Source organism: Crocodylus siamensis, chromosome 4 (assembly GCF_052110815.1).
Source record: "Crocodylus siamensis isolate JL-2025a chromosome 4, ASM5211081v1, whole genome shotgun sequence".
NCBI classification, from domain to species: Eukaryota; Metazoa; Chordata; order Crocodylia; family Crocodylidae; genus Crocodylus; species Crocodylus siamensis.
In genome coordinates, this window is record NC_143398.1 from 207047923 (window position 1) to 207065694 (window position 17772).

General features: G+C 41.8%; 1 protein-coding gene across 3 annotated transcripts in view; it reads left to right on the forward strand.

Moving 5' to 3' along the window:
* LRP2 (LDL receptor related protein 2) overlaps nucleotides 1-17332 on the forward strand; it is a 217917-nt gene extending 200585 nt beyond the window's left edge. For all 3 annotated transcript variants that reach the window (XM_090045536.1, XM_090045537.1, XM_090045539.1), the window contains 5 exons: nucleotides 1933-2062; nucleotides 7889-7999; nucleotides 8182-8289; nucleotides 10925-10996; nucleotides 12124-17332. In XM_090045536.1, coding sequence (XP_089901662.1) covers nucleotides 1933-2062; nucleotides 7889-7999; nucleotides 8182-8289; nucleotides 10925-10996; nucleotides 12124-12285 — 583 coding nt within the window. In that variant the 3' untranslated portion in view covers nucleotides 12286-17332. The remainder of the gene's footprint in view (nucleotides 1-1932; nucleotides 2063-7888; nucleotides 8000-8181; nucleotides 8290-10924; nucleotides 10997-12123) is intronic.
* Nucleotides 17333-17772: the final 440 nt, after the last annotated feature.

Sequence of the window (17772 nt, forward strand, 5' to 3'; positions counted from 1 at the left end):
TTTGAAAGAGTTAATATTTTATAATGCTTTCACAATCTTTGTGGTGCTACAAACAGCTTGAGCAGTTGTATGTTCACTTTCTGCAGTGCAGCAAGGGTGTTATTTAGCACTACAAATGTAACACAATAAATGTAACATGGTGGAGGGTGACCAGTGGCATCTCTCAGGGTTCAGTACTAGGAGCAGTGCTTTTCAACATGTTCATCAACAATTTGGATTCGGGTATTAAAAGTGAACTAGCAAAGTTTCTTTACGACACTAAACTATGGGGGAGCATGGTCACGCTTAAAGACAGGCTGGCAATACAGGCCGACCTGGACAGGCTCGTGAGGTGGGCAGACCTCAACCTGATGTCATTTAATGCGGAGAAATGTAAAGCGCTCCATCTGGGCAGAAATAATCCACATCACACTTACAGGCTTGGCAGTGCAACAGTTGCTAGCACCACACCTGGGTGTTGTGATAGGCAACAAAATGAATGAGCCACTAATGTAGTGCCATAGGTAGTAGAGGAAAACAAGCACTGGCATGCATCTACTGAGGCTAAGGGTGTCATCCTCCTTCTCTACTTGGCTGTGGTGAGGCCATAGCTGGAGTAATGCATCCAGTTCTTGGCGCCGCACTTCAGGAAGGATGTGGAAAAGCTTGAAAGTCCAAAGGAGGGCCACATGCATGATTAGAGGCCTACAAACAAGGTCATACAAGAAGAAGCTGAAAAACTTGGGACTGATCAGCCTGGAGAAGAGAAGATTCAGAAGGGACTTAGTGGCAGTCCATAAGTATATCAAGGGCGTACATCAGGGCCTGGGGGAGCATCTGTTCATCAAGGGCCCCCAGAGGAGGGCAAGAAATAATAGGCACAAGCTGATTAAAGATCACTTCAGGCAGTGGTGGCCTTAGGGTTGTTGGGGGCCCTGGGCAAGAGTCATTCGGGGCCCCTTAGAGGCTTAATTTTGATGATGTATAAGCAAGTCGGACATGTTTTATTTCAATTTCATTTTGCCTCATCTATGAGACTGCAATGAAAGTATCTTAATACAATATTGATAATACAAATTCAGTGTAACTAATTTTTATTTTTATAAAGTGTGGGGCCCTGGGCGGTTGCCTGGTTTGCCCTCCCCTAAGTCCACTATTGCTTCAGGCTAGACATAAGGAAAAACATCTTTACAAGTCAAGTGCCAAAGGCTTAAAACAGGTTCCCCCCAGAGGTGGTATAGTCATCCACCCTGGCAATCTTCAACAGGCATCTTGACACCCATCTTGCTGGGATTGTCTGATCCCAGTGGTCTTTCCTGCCCAAGTGCAGTGGAGCTGGACCCAATGATCTGTAAGGTTCCCTCCAACCCCTAACAACTATGAAACTGAAACGCCTGCCCATGGCCTCAGTGAAAGTTTAAAAACAGAAATGTTTCCTCTGGCATCTCTGTAATGATGATGCTGGATGGCAGGGAGGGAAATGAATAGGGTATAGATTACATTAGATATACCTGGTTCAGCACTTTCCCTCTAAAGCATCCAATACTAGCCTAGATAGACCAGTGGTCTGACCCAGTGTGGCAGTTCTTATATTATTGTATCCTTATGCCGCTCTCAATTTCCATGAAAATGGGTATGAGCTGAAAATAGGCATACATTCTTGACAATTGATTCCCATTTTTAGCTTTTCTTTCTATTAATATAACTTGGAAGTCTCTGTATGGCACTGCATTGTGTCACATAGACATATCCAGTACCTTTTATATATATCTGAAATCTGATGTTCTCACTTCTATTTAGACAAAACTCCCATTGTGTTCAGCAAGAGTTTTGCTGACATGGGAAGATAGTAAGGCTTAGAGAAGGAATACATTGAAAATTTCCTAGCAATAGTCATACAGAGTATTTGACTCAAAAGCTTACTGTGCACATAACTTGTTTTTGTTTTTGAAGTTTAACCAGTCTTGTAAAGTCCACTGAAAATGGCAATGGAGTGACATTCCGATCTGGGACAGATGTGACTATGGACATCGGTGTCTCTGGTTTTGGAGCAGATTCTGCTATAGACAGAGCAATGCAGATGGTAAGGCTTATTTTCAAAATGAACTGAAAATTCTCCGTTGTTGTGCTGCTGTTTCTGTGTGTCAAAAAGAAAAATTTTATATAGAAAAAAGATGAGATAATAAATGCACTTTAAAAAAGAAATAACAGTTAAAATACATTTCCAAAATGTTCTGTAAAGTGAAAGCAGAGTTAAGTGTAGGTTGTTCTTTAAGATAATGTCTTATATTACTCAATATTCACATGTGGAAATTAAATTATATATCCCTGTTGAAGACGTTCAGCAAATCTGGTGTATGGTCAAGGAATAAATGTCCTGTAAATATACTAATATTGCTATCTCTTCCTCCATGGAACAGGCCCTTAGTCTATAGTAGAACAAGTCAAAATACACAGGTTCAAACCCAGATCATGTTTGTCAGGGACTTTAGACATAGAATTCCAAACATATCATAGGAAATGCTACTTGGCATAGTGTACTGTACAATTGTGGAATTCACTGCTATTGACAAACTCTGGATTTTCTGTCATTTTTTGAGATGTCATAGATTTTATCCAGGCTGATGCTTTACCATCCCTGAGAAAAGCAGTGTAGGTTTTTGCTGCCTAAGAGGTTTCATAGTTTCATAGTTTCTAGGGTCGGAAGGGACCTGAGCAGATCATCTAGTCCGACCCCCTGCCATGGCAGGAAAGAGTACTGGGGTCAAATGACCCCAGCAAGGTGTTCATCTAACCTCCTCTTAAAGACCCCCAGGGTAGGAGCCAGCACGACTTCTCTTGGAAGCTGGTTCCAGATCCTAGCCGCCCTGACTGTGAAGTAGCGCCTCCTGATATCTAGCCTAAATCTACCCTCTGCCAGCTTGTGACCGTTATTCCTGGTCACTCCTGGCAGCGCTCGGGGAAACAGTGACTTCCCCAATGCCTGCTGATCCCCCCTGACTAGTTTATAACAGGCCACAAGATCCCCCCTCAGCCTTCTCTTTTGGAAGCTGAACAGGTTCAGGTCCTGCAGCCTGTCCTCATAGGGTCTGCCCTGTTGTCCCCTGATCATACGAGTGGCCCTCCTCTGGACCCTCTCCATGCTGTCAACATCTCTCTTGAAGTGCGACGCCCAGAACTGGATGCAATACTCCAGCTGTGGCCTGACCAGTGCCGCATAGAGGGAGGATCACCTCCTTGGACCTGCTCGAGATGCATCTGTGGATGCATGCCAAGGTGTGGTTGGCCTTCCTTACTGTCTCTCACAGTGCTGGCCCATGTTCATCTTGGAGTCAGTAATGACCCCCAGATCCCTTTCCGCCTCCGTGCTGACAAGAGGGGAGTTCCCCAACCTGTAGGTATGGTGCCAGTTGTTCCTTCCGAGGTGCATCACCTTGCACTTGTCTCTGTTGAAACCCATCCTATTCTCGTCTGCTCACCCTTGTAATCTGTCTAGGTCTGATTGTAGCCTGTTGCATCCTTCCAATGTGCCCATGTCCCCCCACATCTTAGTGTCATCAGCAAATTTGAACAGGGTGCTTTTTACCTCCTCATCCAAATCGCTGATGAAGATGTTGAACAGTGCAGGCCCGAGGACCGAGCCCTGTGGAACCCCACTGCCCACGTCCTTCCAGGTTGAGAAGGACCCATCCACTACCACCCTCTGGGTGCGGCCCTCCAGCCAGTTGGGGACCCATTTGACTGTGTGGGTGTCCATACCACAGCCCCCCAGTTTCTTAATGAGAACAGGGTGAGAGACAGTGTCAAAAGCCTTCCGGAAGTCCAGGAAGATTATATCCACTGCTACCCCTGCGTCAAATGATCTGGTGATCTGATCGTAAAAGGCCACCAGGTTGGTCTGACAGGACCTGCCACTGATGAACCCATGTTGGTTGCCCCTAAGCATGCAGTCTCCTGCTGGCCCCTTGTGGATGTGTGCCAGCATAATTTTCTCGAACAGCTTGCCTAGGATCGAGGTGAGACTAACTGGCCTACAGTTTCCCGGGTCCTCCTTCCTGACTTTTTTTGAAGATGGGAACCATGTTGGCCCTCTTCCAGTCCTCCGGTACCTCACCAGAGCACCACGAGTGCTCATAAAGTTGTGCCGAGGACTTGCAATGACCTCGGCCAGTTCCTTTAGAACTCTAGGGTGGAGATCATCCGGGCCGGCTGACTTGAATACGTCCAACCCCTCCAGAAGCTCCCTAACTAAATCCTCGCTAACCCGTGGCCCAGGTGTGCCTCCCTCAGGGCCCGAGGGGGGGCCAGCAGGGAGGTGGCTGTTCTGGTCCCTACTTAGGAAGACAGAGACAAAGAAATCATTAAACATGTTAGCTTTGCCATCTGGTGTGACGACCAAGTTTCCCATGGCATCCTTCAAGGGCCCCACATTACCCGGGACCTTCTTTTTACCCCCTACGTATTTAAAAAAAGACTTCTTATTGTCCTTAATCTGGGAAGCTAGCCCCAGTTCCATCTCTGCCTTGGCCTTCCTGACTGCCCCCCCTACATCCCTGAGCAACTGCAGTATAGTCATCCCTGGTGATGGCCCCTCCTTTCCGTTGGGCGTATGCCTCCCTTTTAGCAAGGAGACATTCCTGGATTCTTCTGGTGAGCCACGGAGGCTTGTGTGCTCTCCTGCTCCCTTTGATCCTCATTGGGATTACCTTCCTTTGGGCTTGGAGGATTGTCTCCTTAAGGAGCAACCACTCTCCTTGGACACCTGGCTCCCCTCCCCTCTGGGACCTCAGCGCTTCCCCAACTATTCTCCTTAGCTCGTTGAAGTCTGCCCTCCTAAAATCTAGGGATGCTGCCTTACTGCATGCCTTTGCCACCTTGCGCTGGATGGTGAATTCCAGCAGGCGATGATCGCTGTCGCCCAGGTGGTCGAGCACCCGCAGCCCCCTCACCAGGTCATCACCCGTGGCCAGCACTAGGTCCAACAAGGCGTCCCCCCTAGTGGGGCTGTGCCTGGGTTAGATGGAGGTCCTGCATTCTGGCTAAGAACCTACATGAGCGTTCGGACCTGGCTGACTGCTCTTCCCAGCAGATGTCCGGGAAATTCAGGTCCCCTGTGACAACCGCATCCTTAGCCTTCACTACCTCTGTGAGCTGACCCAAGAATTCCTGGTCAAGCTCTTCCCCCTGGTTGGGAGGTCTGTAGTAGACTCCCACCGTTAAGTCCCTTTCCCCTCGACTGCCTTGTACTCTAACCCAAAGCACTTCAGAGTGCCCCTCCCCTGGCTCCTTGCTAATTAACGAGGATGTGTATTCCTCCTTAATATAGAGTGCCATGCCCCCACCTCTCTTTCCTATCCTGTCCCTCCTGTACAGCCTATAACCCTTGACATTGACCACCCAATCATGTGTTTTGTCCCACCATGTTTCTGTAATCCCCACTATGTCCGGGCTGGTGTCAGCCAGCAGGAGGGTGAGTTCCTCCTGCTTGTTGCCCATACTACGAGCGTTTGTGTAGAGGCATTTGAGGCCTCCTGTGGGTGTGTGTACTGACCCCCTAGTCCCAGCATTACCCTGGCCCCTCTCTCTTACCTGTTTGATTGCTTCGCTCGTCGGTCTGGGCTGGGCTGTAGTTGTGGGTGCTGTTTGGTCTGTCAGTCTGATATTTCCTCCGCCTTCATCTTCCCCTTCCCCCGACGAGCCTAGTTTAAAGCCCGCCAGAGGAGGTCCGCCAACCTAGAAGAAAACACAGTTCACAGGTTAGATTTATATATATAAAAAATTTGATTCCCCACATTTACCTTGGCCTATGTCCATACAAATTTTTTATTTCTATGAAAGTTATTTTCAGTTAAGTTGAGATAGTAAACAAACATCTTTTGTACAGATCAGTTTGAGAGAGAAACTAATAAAGACAGACTTTGTTTGTAAAAATATCGTATTTTCTCTCCACAAAGAAATACATTCATTTTCAAAATAAAGCAACTTTTGTAGTGAAAAAGAAAATAGTATTTGACCTGTGGAAATTTAAGTGAACCTGGGAACACCTGAAGTGGATTGTGCTTTTTCATGTGGCTTCTCTTCACTACAGACTTATGTTGATTAATAACTTGAGTGTTATTCCTAAATCAAATCCTGTTCTCACACAGATGCCCTTAACACCGGTATGTTGATGCTCCTAATTTGAATTGGCTGGTCCAAAAGAATGTATGGGTTAAAGCAAAGTTTTACAGCCTGTTAGTTGCTAACACAATTTATGCACAGAGTGAATGAAGAAGTACCAGTAATCCTCCAATACCTTTCCACGATCCTCTGCCATGTTCCCAAGTGCTCCTATAGTTCACTGGGAAATAATTAATTAATGGCTTAACTTCTGTAGCACTAAGAACCATGGAATACATCTTCATTGGTATTTTGCATTGTGGTGGCCTAACTTGATTTAGATAAGCTGAGAGAGAAAATTCCAGCTACCTATGCAGTGAAAGAATACCCAATGTGGGGTATACTCTGCAACCAGCTAAATCTGAAACAAAGTTGTGTACTAGAAGTCATGCACTGTTCAAATTTGATTGTGTTGCAGCACTGTGGTCACCAGAGACTTACGCAGGAAGAAAGAGCTGATGTAATGATTAGTGCATCACCTGTGCATCTTGGCTACTAGAAAGGGCATGTGGTTGATCATCGCAGGCAAACCTGTCACCAAAAATGCATGGCTGCTAGAGACCAAATCTGCACCCAGTTACCATCCAAGTACAAAGTTAACATTAGTACAATGCAGCACGGTGGTGAGATAGTTAACATCTCTGAAAGAGTGATTCTGAACCAGGGTGCCAGAGCACTCTGGGATGCAATGAGATTCTTTTGAGGGTATTATGGGTGCCATGCAATATGAGCACTGTTATATGTGCAAACACCTAAGCATGATTTACAAGAAAAACCCAGAGATTTGAAATAGGAATCCATAGTATCAAATCATTCTGGCCTGTTGTTTGTTTTTGCAACACGAGAGTCACAGCTCTGCTTAAAGAGCTGGCATTTTCTGAGGTAACATGGAGTGCCTTGAGTCTAAAAGGGTTGAGAACCACTGCTCAAATGAGCTAACTCAAGTTCTGGAAATAGAATAGCCAATTAAGATATCGCTTTATACAGGCAGAGAGGCAGGGTAAATTAGCCCAGGCAGGGAGCCATGCTCTGCTGTTTTCAATACCAAAACTAAGTTGGCTGTCTCAACGTATCCTAAATTAGTCAGCATCTTTGCACATGTGTTCTGAGTGCTTCAGCCACAGCTGAGCATCTGGCTCAGTATGGGTGCTATAGCTGCCATTGACACACTCTGCTGTGTACTCCCACTGGTGAAGGATTGATTTATAATGAAGGCTTTCTCAGAAACACAAAACATTTTAGTCCTGACATAACTCATATATTTTTACATAAGAAGATGATAAATGCCTGTCTGATTTTTCAAAAGTATAGCTGTCCTTTTACTGAGGAATAAACTGATTGTATTCTTCAATATTTCAGATAGTTCTGTTAATTTGTGTTCATTCTGGGATCTGTACCATGAAATTTCTCTTTTGGAATTATTCTTCCTTTGATATTTCCTTATTGTTGGAAACTCGATTAGTGAAAATTATCTTTCTTCTTTGAGAAACTTGTGTTTGTGTCTGTAGTGGACTAGGAATTGTCTTTATATGGTCAGGCTTTTAACAATGATTCTTATGACTGTTAAGTCACTAGGTGAAATATTGTATGGTGAAATTCCATATTGGGTTTAATCTGTGCCAGGTGTCATGCACAGTTTTAGAAAAACAAGAAAGCATTATCCCCTTAGCAGGAGATTTAGGCTATAAGGTACTAGCTGAATTTTCTTTATGAAACATTGTGGTTGGTGGGATTTTTTCTTCCTTCACAGAATGAAAATTTTGCTGTGGAGGCAGGGAAGCAGCCAATCACATTTGAAAATCCAGTGTATACCTCCAGAGATAGTGGAGCCAGTGTTGTGAATGTGGCCGAACCTAAACATGTAAGTGAGAAACAACATTGTTTTTAGTCATTCCATCTTAGTCTTACACTGGTTTCATGCACTTAATTTTTCCTTCTCCCTTCTTCCTTTTTCATTTCTATTTCCTTCTTTGTCTCTGGATCATAACTTTTTCTCCTCATTATTTCCACCATGTAAATCTTTCTAATCATTTTTACAAACAGATAACTGCATCCAGTAGGGAAGAAAATGAGAATTTTGAAAATCCTGTCTATGCAACTGCAATGTCTGCTAGTGAAAAGCAGCCTTCTGCAAATACAGAAACAACACAGGTAACATGATGATATGTTTATAAATTTTACAGCAGTGCTAAATTATGGCAATACTGGTCTCGAGGTTTGAAACTGGCATAGTACTAAGTATAGTGCAGAAGCTGTCCTGAAGGGACAGGGAAGTCCATTTAGAGCAGGCTTGTCCAACATATGGCCTGTGGGCCACCATGCGGCCCACCAAGGCATTTTCTGAGGCCTGAGGTGCTGCAACGGGAAACGTAAACACTATCCCTCCCCCAGCGCCTCAGCAGCTTCCTAATGGAGGAGCCCGACCAGGTTGGCATCAGCCAGCAGAAGTGGTGGCGGAGCCATGTGCCGCTTGGGACTGACCAGTGCAGGCAGGGGGAAAATACAGCTGAGCCCCAGCTGCTCCGGCCGGGCTCATCCCGTCCCGAGTGGCACATGGCTCCTCTGCCGCTTCTGCTGACTGGTGCAGACCTAGCCGGGCTCCTCCCGTCCCCAGGAGCACATGGAAAGTCAGCATGGGGGGGCCTCAGCAGGCGGGGTCCTGGTGTGACCTCTGTGGGGCGAGGCGGCGGGAACCGGTGTCTGCTGGACCCTGCGCTCTGGGCTCGCAGCACTGAGGCCACCAGGGCTGCATGCATGGGTGGCCAGGCACGATGGTGAGCGGGGCTATGCGGGTGAGGGGCTACGGTGCAGTGGCTGCCTTGCTCCAGCCCCCCTTAGACAGCGCCACCTCATGGGGCTGCGCTGCTCGGGGTTGGAGATGTGGAGGTATTTATTTCTCCCTTTCAGTCTCAGGGCAGTAGCTGGCTGGATGCAGAATGGGTCCCTCCTGCCCCTGCCTACCAGCAGCTACCATGAACCTTGCAGTAACAGGCAGATGCAGTAAGGCTGCACAGGCAGGGTCTCTGGCCCAGGACAGAGGGTGTTTGAATATGGCTCGCCAGCCCACTGGGTAATAAAAAGTTCATGATCCAGTCCCACATGCAAAAAGGTTGGACACCCCTGATTTAGACAATTTGGATAGGGCTTTGCTTGTGATGGTAGTAAAGTCCCAGACTTATCTGGTGAGTGGCCTGTAACATTTAGCTATAGTTCTAGGATATCCTCTCAGTTTGTAACTAAGACAGTGATTCTCAACCCTGGTGCCTTGAAATCCTTTCAGGGGTTCTGTGGGTTGCCACACAATGTTGGCATTGTTAGGTGTGCAAGCATGATTCACAAGATAAATCCAGGGGCCATGTGCAGATGAGCACAGACATTTGGTTCTCTGGGGACAAGAAGCAGAGGTATACCTTGTGCCACTGCTACTTGTCCCTGGGGAACGCCCATCCATGTGCTCTCTAGGCATGTGGCAAGTTACCCTGGGTGGGGTAGGGAAGGCTGGGAACAGCAACTGTGCTGGCCTCAGCAGGCTTGCCTGGGGGCCAGGGAAGCTGCAGCTGCAACATACCTGCAGCTTGGAGCCTGGCCAGCAGCTGGAGCATGGCTCTGGTTGGCTAGCTACACTCATCCGGATGCGGCCAGGGATTTCAAACTATAGTTTTAAATACATTTGGATGACCTGTTATGGTTTTTCTGAGTTCTGTGCAACAGAAAAATTGCTCTGTTATCTTCTACTGATGTGCTGTGTCATCTTGGGTAAATTACTTCAACTTTTGTTTCTCAACCTACCCTTTGTCTCCTTAGATTGTAAGTTTTTTGGGGCAGGCACAGTTTTTTAGTGTGTTTGTACAGAGCCTTTCATGTGAAGTCTCAATTTTAGCAGGAGCCTCCAAGTAATGTTCTATTATAAAGAAGTAAACAGTGGGCATATGTACTTGAGATGCGCAATAGCCTGATACTTCTGCTCAGTAGCGTTGCATGGCAACAACCATGACATGATGGTGCTGTGCAGTAATATTAGGCTACTGCATAGTAGTGTCACAAAAGGCATTTGCTGGTTCTACTGCACAGTAACTTAGGTTAATATGCATTTATTTAGTACTTGTATAGACATGTATTAAATAAATGTGCAGTAACCACTACGCAGTAGCGTCTCGTGTAGACACGGTCACTGTTAACAATAAAAGGTGATGATAGGAAAGTAATCTAAAGCGAGCTCATTTGAATACTACATATTACAGATATATTTCGAGATGACTTAGAGCCCTGGAATACACAATAATTTAAAACAGAATGAATTTAGTGGTACTGAAAATCTAGTTTATTTTCCTGTGCTAAAAAGGATCCACTGAAGTGCATTTTGTGTGGCAAGTTGATTGGTGAAGGAGGAGAGGCTGTCTCAAGAATATTAGTTTAACTGGTCATTTCAGTTATGATTTGTGATGAGTCTTTAAAACACTCTGATCAAATAATCCTATGCTCCCTTAAAAAGAAATGATATATTTAGATGCTTAACTATACCTACAGCTTTTCCTTTTTTAGGAATTGTGAATGTGCCTACAATGTCTGATAGGCTTTTAACAATATGTAAATCAAAAGCTCTAAATTAAAATGATTGGTAACTAAAAAATGGTGTGATGAATGTATCTTGAATAAAATTATTCTTACCGATACAAATGTTAGTAAAAACGCTTTGAAAAATGGTGTTACCATTTTGTAAAGAAAAGGTGAACTTTCTCCCCTTCTTAGTGCTTACTAGTAAAATTGTAATGTTTTCATGTTGTAGGAGACAAAGTGGAGTTTCTTCAAAAGAAAAGTGAAGCAAAGTACAAATTTTGAAAATCCAATATATGCAGAGGTAATGTTTAACATGATATCAGACTCCTTCTTAGTCTGCATTTCTAGATAGCTTATGATAAGAGAAATACTAATTAACATTTTCTTTTCTACAAGAAATTTGATGGATAAGACTTTGCTGCTAAGTGACATAGCACAGAACTTGCAGTCTGGGAGGAGATGAGATTGAGGCAGTTTTAAGCAATGTTTGTGGCCTCCAAATCCTGGGTGGCTCTTGGGCTTGAAGAGATCCTGAGGATAATTTAGACCTCCCTGATGGCTCATCTAAGTATAGTTCTGCATTGGCTCTGTACCAGTCTTGAGGCTGCCTTTGAAAAATAAGCCCCGTCCATCCCCTTCTATTTGGTATGCTCCAAACCTGGAGTGTAGCAGTGAGGTACTCTGAGGCATCCTCAGTCCCTGCTCTCCCAGTCTCAGTCTCTCACGAACTTCAGAACAAAGGTGGAGGACATATCTGGGGCATGTGGAACAGGAGCAGGTTGGCAGGTTTTATTTTGGTAGCAGCCTCAAAAGTAGCCTAGAGAAGTGGCCACATTCAGCCCCTCAGGTCAGATTCACCATGGGGTTGGTGCACAAGGTCAGTCCTCTTGTATAGTCCAGCACATGAGGCCATGTCATCCAACCTGTAGGGCTCCTTGGAGATCAGGAAATTTGACAACAAGGAAACAGTGCCAGCATTAATTGCCATGGCAACTAGAGCCACTTTCCAGAGCTATGGCAATTAATGTTACTCCTGTTCCCCTGCTGCCTATTTTATAGACCCGTGGGGAGCTCCATAGACTATAGCTGTATGACACAGTGCCATGGGTTGAATTCAGCCTGTGAGCTGGAGGTTGAGCCTCACTGGTCTAGAGGCAGTGTAGATGTACCTTAAATAGCAACAGTCCTCTGGGACACTAGAACCACAGACAGCTCAGCACCATGGGTTGCACCCCTTCACCCTCATCAGCCCTGTACCCCTAATCAACCTCAGCATATTTATGAGGAGTTTTTCTTATGTAAAAGCTCTATGTAAAAACTCTTTATGTAATTGCAGTGTATCCAGAAGCCTCACTGACTTCAAGACCTCTTAGGTGTTTAGCATTTCTTTTGGCCCATAATAAATTGTTTTTATGGTTGTAATTTCAGATGGAGAAGGAGCAACGAGGAGACACTGAAAATGCCCCTACCCCTTCTCCTTCAACACCTCCTAAGATCATTCTCAAGAGAGACCAACCTTTAGCTTATTCAGCAACAGAGGATACATTTAAAGATACGGCCAATCTTGTTAAAGAGGACTCTGTTGTATAATTAGTTAATCAGTTAGGGAATTGACATATCCATTTGCACAAATATTTTTTATAAACTGAAAAGAGGTTCACATTCAGATGCTTTATAAAAATATATACACTGTTTAGCTAATAGCTGGAAATGTATCTTGAAACTATGCCTTGTTTTTTTGACAAATGCCAACTACTATTTTTATGAACAATTATCACGATGTACTATATGTATATCTTTGCACTGAGTGGTCTGAAAGTAATGTTATAAATATATTGTACATTTGTAAATTTTTGAAAGATTATCTTTTTTGAAGTTGCTATTAGAAATCAGTACTAAATTGGTTACTGCATATTTAGGGAAAAATTCATTATATAAATGATTGAACTAAAAAAAAATCAAGGTAAATATAGGAGTATTACTTGAGATACAGAAACTTTTAGAACATATATTTATAACAGCACCTTTTAAAACTGTATATGTAAAAATGGGTCTTTCTTGTTCTACCATTTTGAATATTTCAAATTAAAAGATAGAAAATTCAGTGCAGCAATTTTGGCTGTAAGGCTACTAGCTAAAAATATTGTTCTTATTTTTTTTGCCTGTTTGATATAGAATAATTTCCCCTGATCTTAATATATGTGCTTTCTCTTTAGGTACCAATTTTAAAAAAATCTATTAACAGTGTTCATAGGAAGATTTTATGTATTTAAATTTTAGTGCTTGAAGTAATTCCATAATTAATTTAATGAATTTTTCTACTGATTAGCAATGAAATAGTTTTGTTCTTGGCTGGAGTCTCTGAAATACTTTTGTACTGTTAAATAAAGTAGCTAGATTTCTAAAACATCTTATTCTGTACAGCAAAATACAAACAATGCTGTATCCTTTAAAAAACAAACAAACAGCTTTTTCATGTGAAACTTTAATTTTGTTGACTATTTATTTCCTGAGGTGGACATTACTAGAAAGGGAAATAGTTTTTAATGATGCAGTCTTCGTAGTTATCTGGTTATTTCCATATCTTTCTTGCAGAATGTACTGTGCATCTTGCTAGCTTTTCTGTTAAGCCAGTGTAGTTTCCATAACGTGAACCATCTAAGGAAAGTCTGGGTACTGCTGCAGGAATGTATAATATGTCATTTAACATTCTTGGCTACACATAACGGCAGATTTCTAAATTTATAAACAATGAGACACCTGCTATTTGATTGTTTTATACCTGAGTGCTTAAAATATATGCTGTGTCCATTTAGAATGCTTGTTGCAATTATTTCTAAATGTATGTTGAGTAGAAAATATGACTGGAAAATGCTGCTGCTGAGTAAATCTAATAAATGTATTATTTTATCATATTTTAATCCATAAATTGAATCTATCCACCTATAAATCTGACATAATTTGCTGATGTCAGTATAGTCTGAGAAAAAACCAAACTGTGCTTTAGAGAAACACTAATAAAAATATTCCTCACTGCTTTGTACATTGAGCCTAATTCTGAACTCATAGTAAAGTAAAGAAGGAACTCCACAGTAGTAAACAATGAAATGAAATCATATCTATTTAATATATTTAACATGTATAATTCCCTTGTAAGTAGGAAATAGTGTCATTCAGAGCTGTAGACTGAGAGTAGGGTAAAAAGTTTTTACTTTTTGAAGACCAGAGAGTGAAGTCAGTGTCAAGGACTTGTGTTGGAGGTGGGAAGTTCCTGACTCTCCTGACTGTAGTTCTACTTAACAACAGTAAACCACAATAGGCCAAACTGGTTCATATTGTCTAAGTGTATGTCATTCTAATAGCACTGATAATAGTGGTAGACTCCGTTGGACAAATCATATGCAAGTTAATATGTTCACATATGCAGGTGATATTGCTAATATCCTGCTTAATTTTTTACCTTCTAATAATAATCTCATGATTATTCTAATAAAGAGGAATGCATTTCAAAGTATTGGTCAATGTACATGTATTGAAGCAATATACTAATCCAGGTGCAAAAAAAATGAGGTCTTAGGACAGCAATATGGCAAGCACACATGTTCTTATGGTCAGAATTCAGGTAATATATTGGAAGCCTCCAGTCACCATGGAGAAAGAAATGTGCTCGAGCAAATATCAGCAAAAGTCATTTATGTTTTTTTCTGACTTCCATCCTTTTGATATTACTTACTTCCTGGGCCAAGCTTCATTCAGTATTTCTGTTATTCGGAGAATGCTAGTTGGATACCTGGCCCAATATGGAATTGAACTTTTTGGCTCCTTTGGGTGTATGCACACCAAAAATGTCTGGGTCTTGCTGTGCCTTGAATGATATTATAGGTGTAAGTGGCATAACTTTTATATTCATTCTGAAAATTGGGCTTCTCACATTCACTTTGCTCAGGCCAAATGATACTGTTTAACGCATCACCCGTGATTTGTGAATCCCAAGGCTGTGTGGTCTTAAATAAGTTTTAGTAGCTTTGCAGATTTGCATGAACACATGTTCTAGAAAATTCACTCTATTCGTGTATCAGCTGTGCAATTTTAGCCTAGTGTGAGAGTGCTGTTTATTGTAGATTTTGACGTTGAACACTGTAATAACTGATTAAAACACATACAAAACGCTATCATTTAACCTATTTTTTATAACAGTTTATATTTACTGTTTAAAGAATAACACAGTACTGTACAGTACACAAGAACTGTTACAGCCTTAAACAGGTATGAACAGACAGATGTAGCTTATGTAATCAGTTGCCTAGAGAACTAGAAGTTAATATGTTTCTTTATATATACACTCAATATATTCCTTTCTCTGTAAAAAACAGTGGCCAGATTAGCAATTTGTATAAATCACCATAGCTCCTTTGACCTCAACTGGCCTATATCAGTTTATACTGTGTCAGGATGCAGCTCCAGATTTGTAAACATTTTTCTATGTTGCTCTATTATAGTCTTTCTGACCAAGATATTTGAGCTCCCAAAGAAGGGATGGATCCAAAAGAATATCCTTTTAAGGGTTTGCATAGTGCTTAGTGCACGGTCAGAGAACAAAGGGAGTTTAGCTGACATTTGATGAATATCCATGTAGTATAGACCTGAACGATAAAAAAATCAGTTTGATAACTACCATGCCTCAGTGCTTTAAGAAATTCCTAGTAGTTTAAGATAAAACAGACAGTTCTTTGTAGTGGAATTTGAAAGCCACATCCTTTTCTTGAGGAAAAAAATATCTATTCCCCATATTTTTTATTTGATTTGTTTTGAAACAGAAAGAAATTTTGTTGCACCCCTCCCAAAAAATGTAGGCATGCATTTTGTAAGGTAAACTTGCAAGCAAAGCAGCTGGACTTCAGGCATGCTAAAAATTTACTAGTACACCTGTAGTCAGTGTCTGTATGGGCAACAGATACTTTTTCAAAAGATTTTTAAAAGTTCAGAGACCAAATAAAATGGAGAATCTGGTTGACTGCCCTGAGTATAATGTATATGTTAGCTCACAGTTAAATCTCCCTTTTGTTTTGTAGCAGACAGACTCCCAGGCATCACATTCAGTGCTTTTTTCTCTTGCCCAGTAACAGATATAGAATAGAGGTTTCCCTCTTTTCCCTCCAAGTTGGTGATTAGGAATTTAGCTCTAATACCTGTTACGGCAGGGTTGTAAGGCTTTTATTACCAGCTTTCTTTTCTGATTCTTTTCTTTTATAACACCATCCCTGCTTGCATTTGTGAACATTGAACAGAATCTTAGGTTTGGAATCTGCTTTCAGTAAGATTGCAACACCTCCTTATAATCTGCTGCTCCAGAGATAATAAATGATAACACTCTAAGTAGAATCAGTTTCTCTGATATATACTGTGTGTGATGTTATCAAATCAGGCAGACAAAAATATTACAGTGTGAGTATTTATCATCAACGTAAAATTAATTTACTTTCTCTGAAGATGTTGAAAAGTAGAATCTGTCTGCGATGCTTTACAATTCATCTCTGTTACATGTACACCCATGTCATGATGAAATGGGCTTTTTTTATTTTAAATTTTGACCTGCACTATGATATTTTTGTAAACGAATTGAACTGGACATTAATGATTAATCAGCAACACAGATCTCTGGTAAATAAAACCTTTACCCCTTCAATTTTCAGAACACCAGGCACACTACAATGCCAGCCCCCAGCCAGGAACTTAACAGGGAGAAAAACAATAGTGTATAAAAGGCATTTAGCTCCAAGTGACATTTTACCATATTGTGCAGCATATACTTCCAATATTAGCTGTATTATATTGACTAATTGATCTGTTTCACTTCAGAAATGGCTACTGGGCAAAATCATTTTAAACTTCAAACCATTTTATGATCACTCAGGACAAAGAGAATGTAAATATACTACTCTAAAATGAATATTTTGACATTAAAAATTGCCTTATTTGTTTGGTAGTTCAACATCCACTGGCTTTGAATTAGGGCTGCTGACAGACATGGCAAAAAACCAAAACTGCTTGACTGGAAGTTGCAGTATGTAAATTAAACCCAGCTCTGAAACATTTGTATAGACTGGGTGCTTCAGCAGGGCTTTTTGGCAGTTTTGTCTAAAGCTGATAAAAGCATCAAAAAAGTCCCACTGACGTGCCAAGTCTGTACAGATGTTGGGTGATCTGGGTCCAACTAACACGATCCCTCTCCTGGGCTCGGTGCAGGGTTGTGCCAAGTTTCAAGTAAAACACTGGGGGGGTGTTCTTTATGCCTGTAAGCAGCCTATGTCTCAGTTCTGTTGCATACATTTAAATCACCTGCATATCATCTTTACTCTGATACATGATGGCTGAATTGTCAGGTGGATGTTGCTGAGTACTGGAACTATAATGTTTTGAAAATTTGCAAATGCTAGGGTGTGATTTTTATTTGATTAGGTTCACGCCCTTTCATGTTCATAGGTTTATGAAGCTTAGCAAATGATGTGTTTGATTCAGTAAAATTGCTATATTCAATAGGAAATGGATTTAATACTTCATGATGGACTGTGTTTATACAGTGGATGAACAATATTGTACCTTGAATGCCAACATAAAATAATTAACAAATAATCAATTAGCTCTCCTTTGGTCCATTTTTAAACACTGAATAGATTTGCATACAACATGACTGATTCAGAGATGCTTTACTAAGCAAATAAAAAACCAAAAGTTTTTATCTGCTGAATAATTGCTTAACCTTTTCTACAGGTAAGTGTTGCAATATAAAGTAATACAAAGATATTCATGGTGAATATGAAAAAGAGAAGCTTTTTAGAAATATTCCATGGTTAGAAGAATATCTCCAAGTTCTGAAATTCAACAAAAATCAAGTGCTCCCTGAGAAGAAATAAAAGAGTCACAGGTGAAGAAGAGTATGGCTGGTTTGGATGAGGATAACCAATACAAGGGCTGTGTGAAGCTTTGGGTGTTGATTCAATTCGGAGGAGATTCGGCCCAATTTAGCAGCCAAATCTCCAAATCCGAATCGAATCGGGAGACTAATAAAAAGGTCCA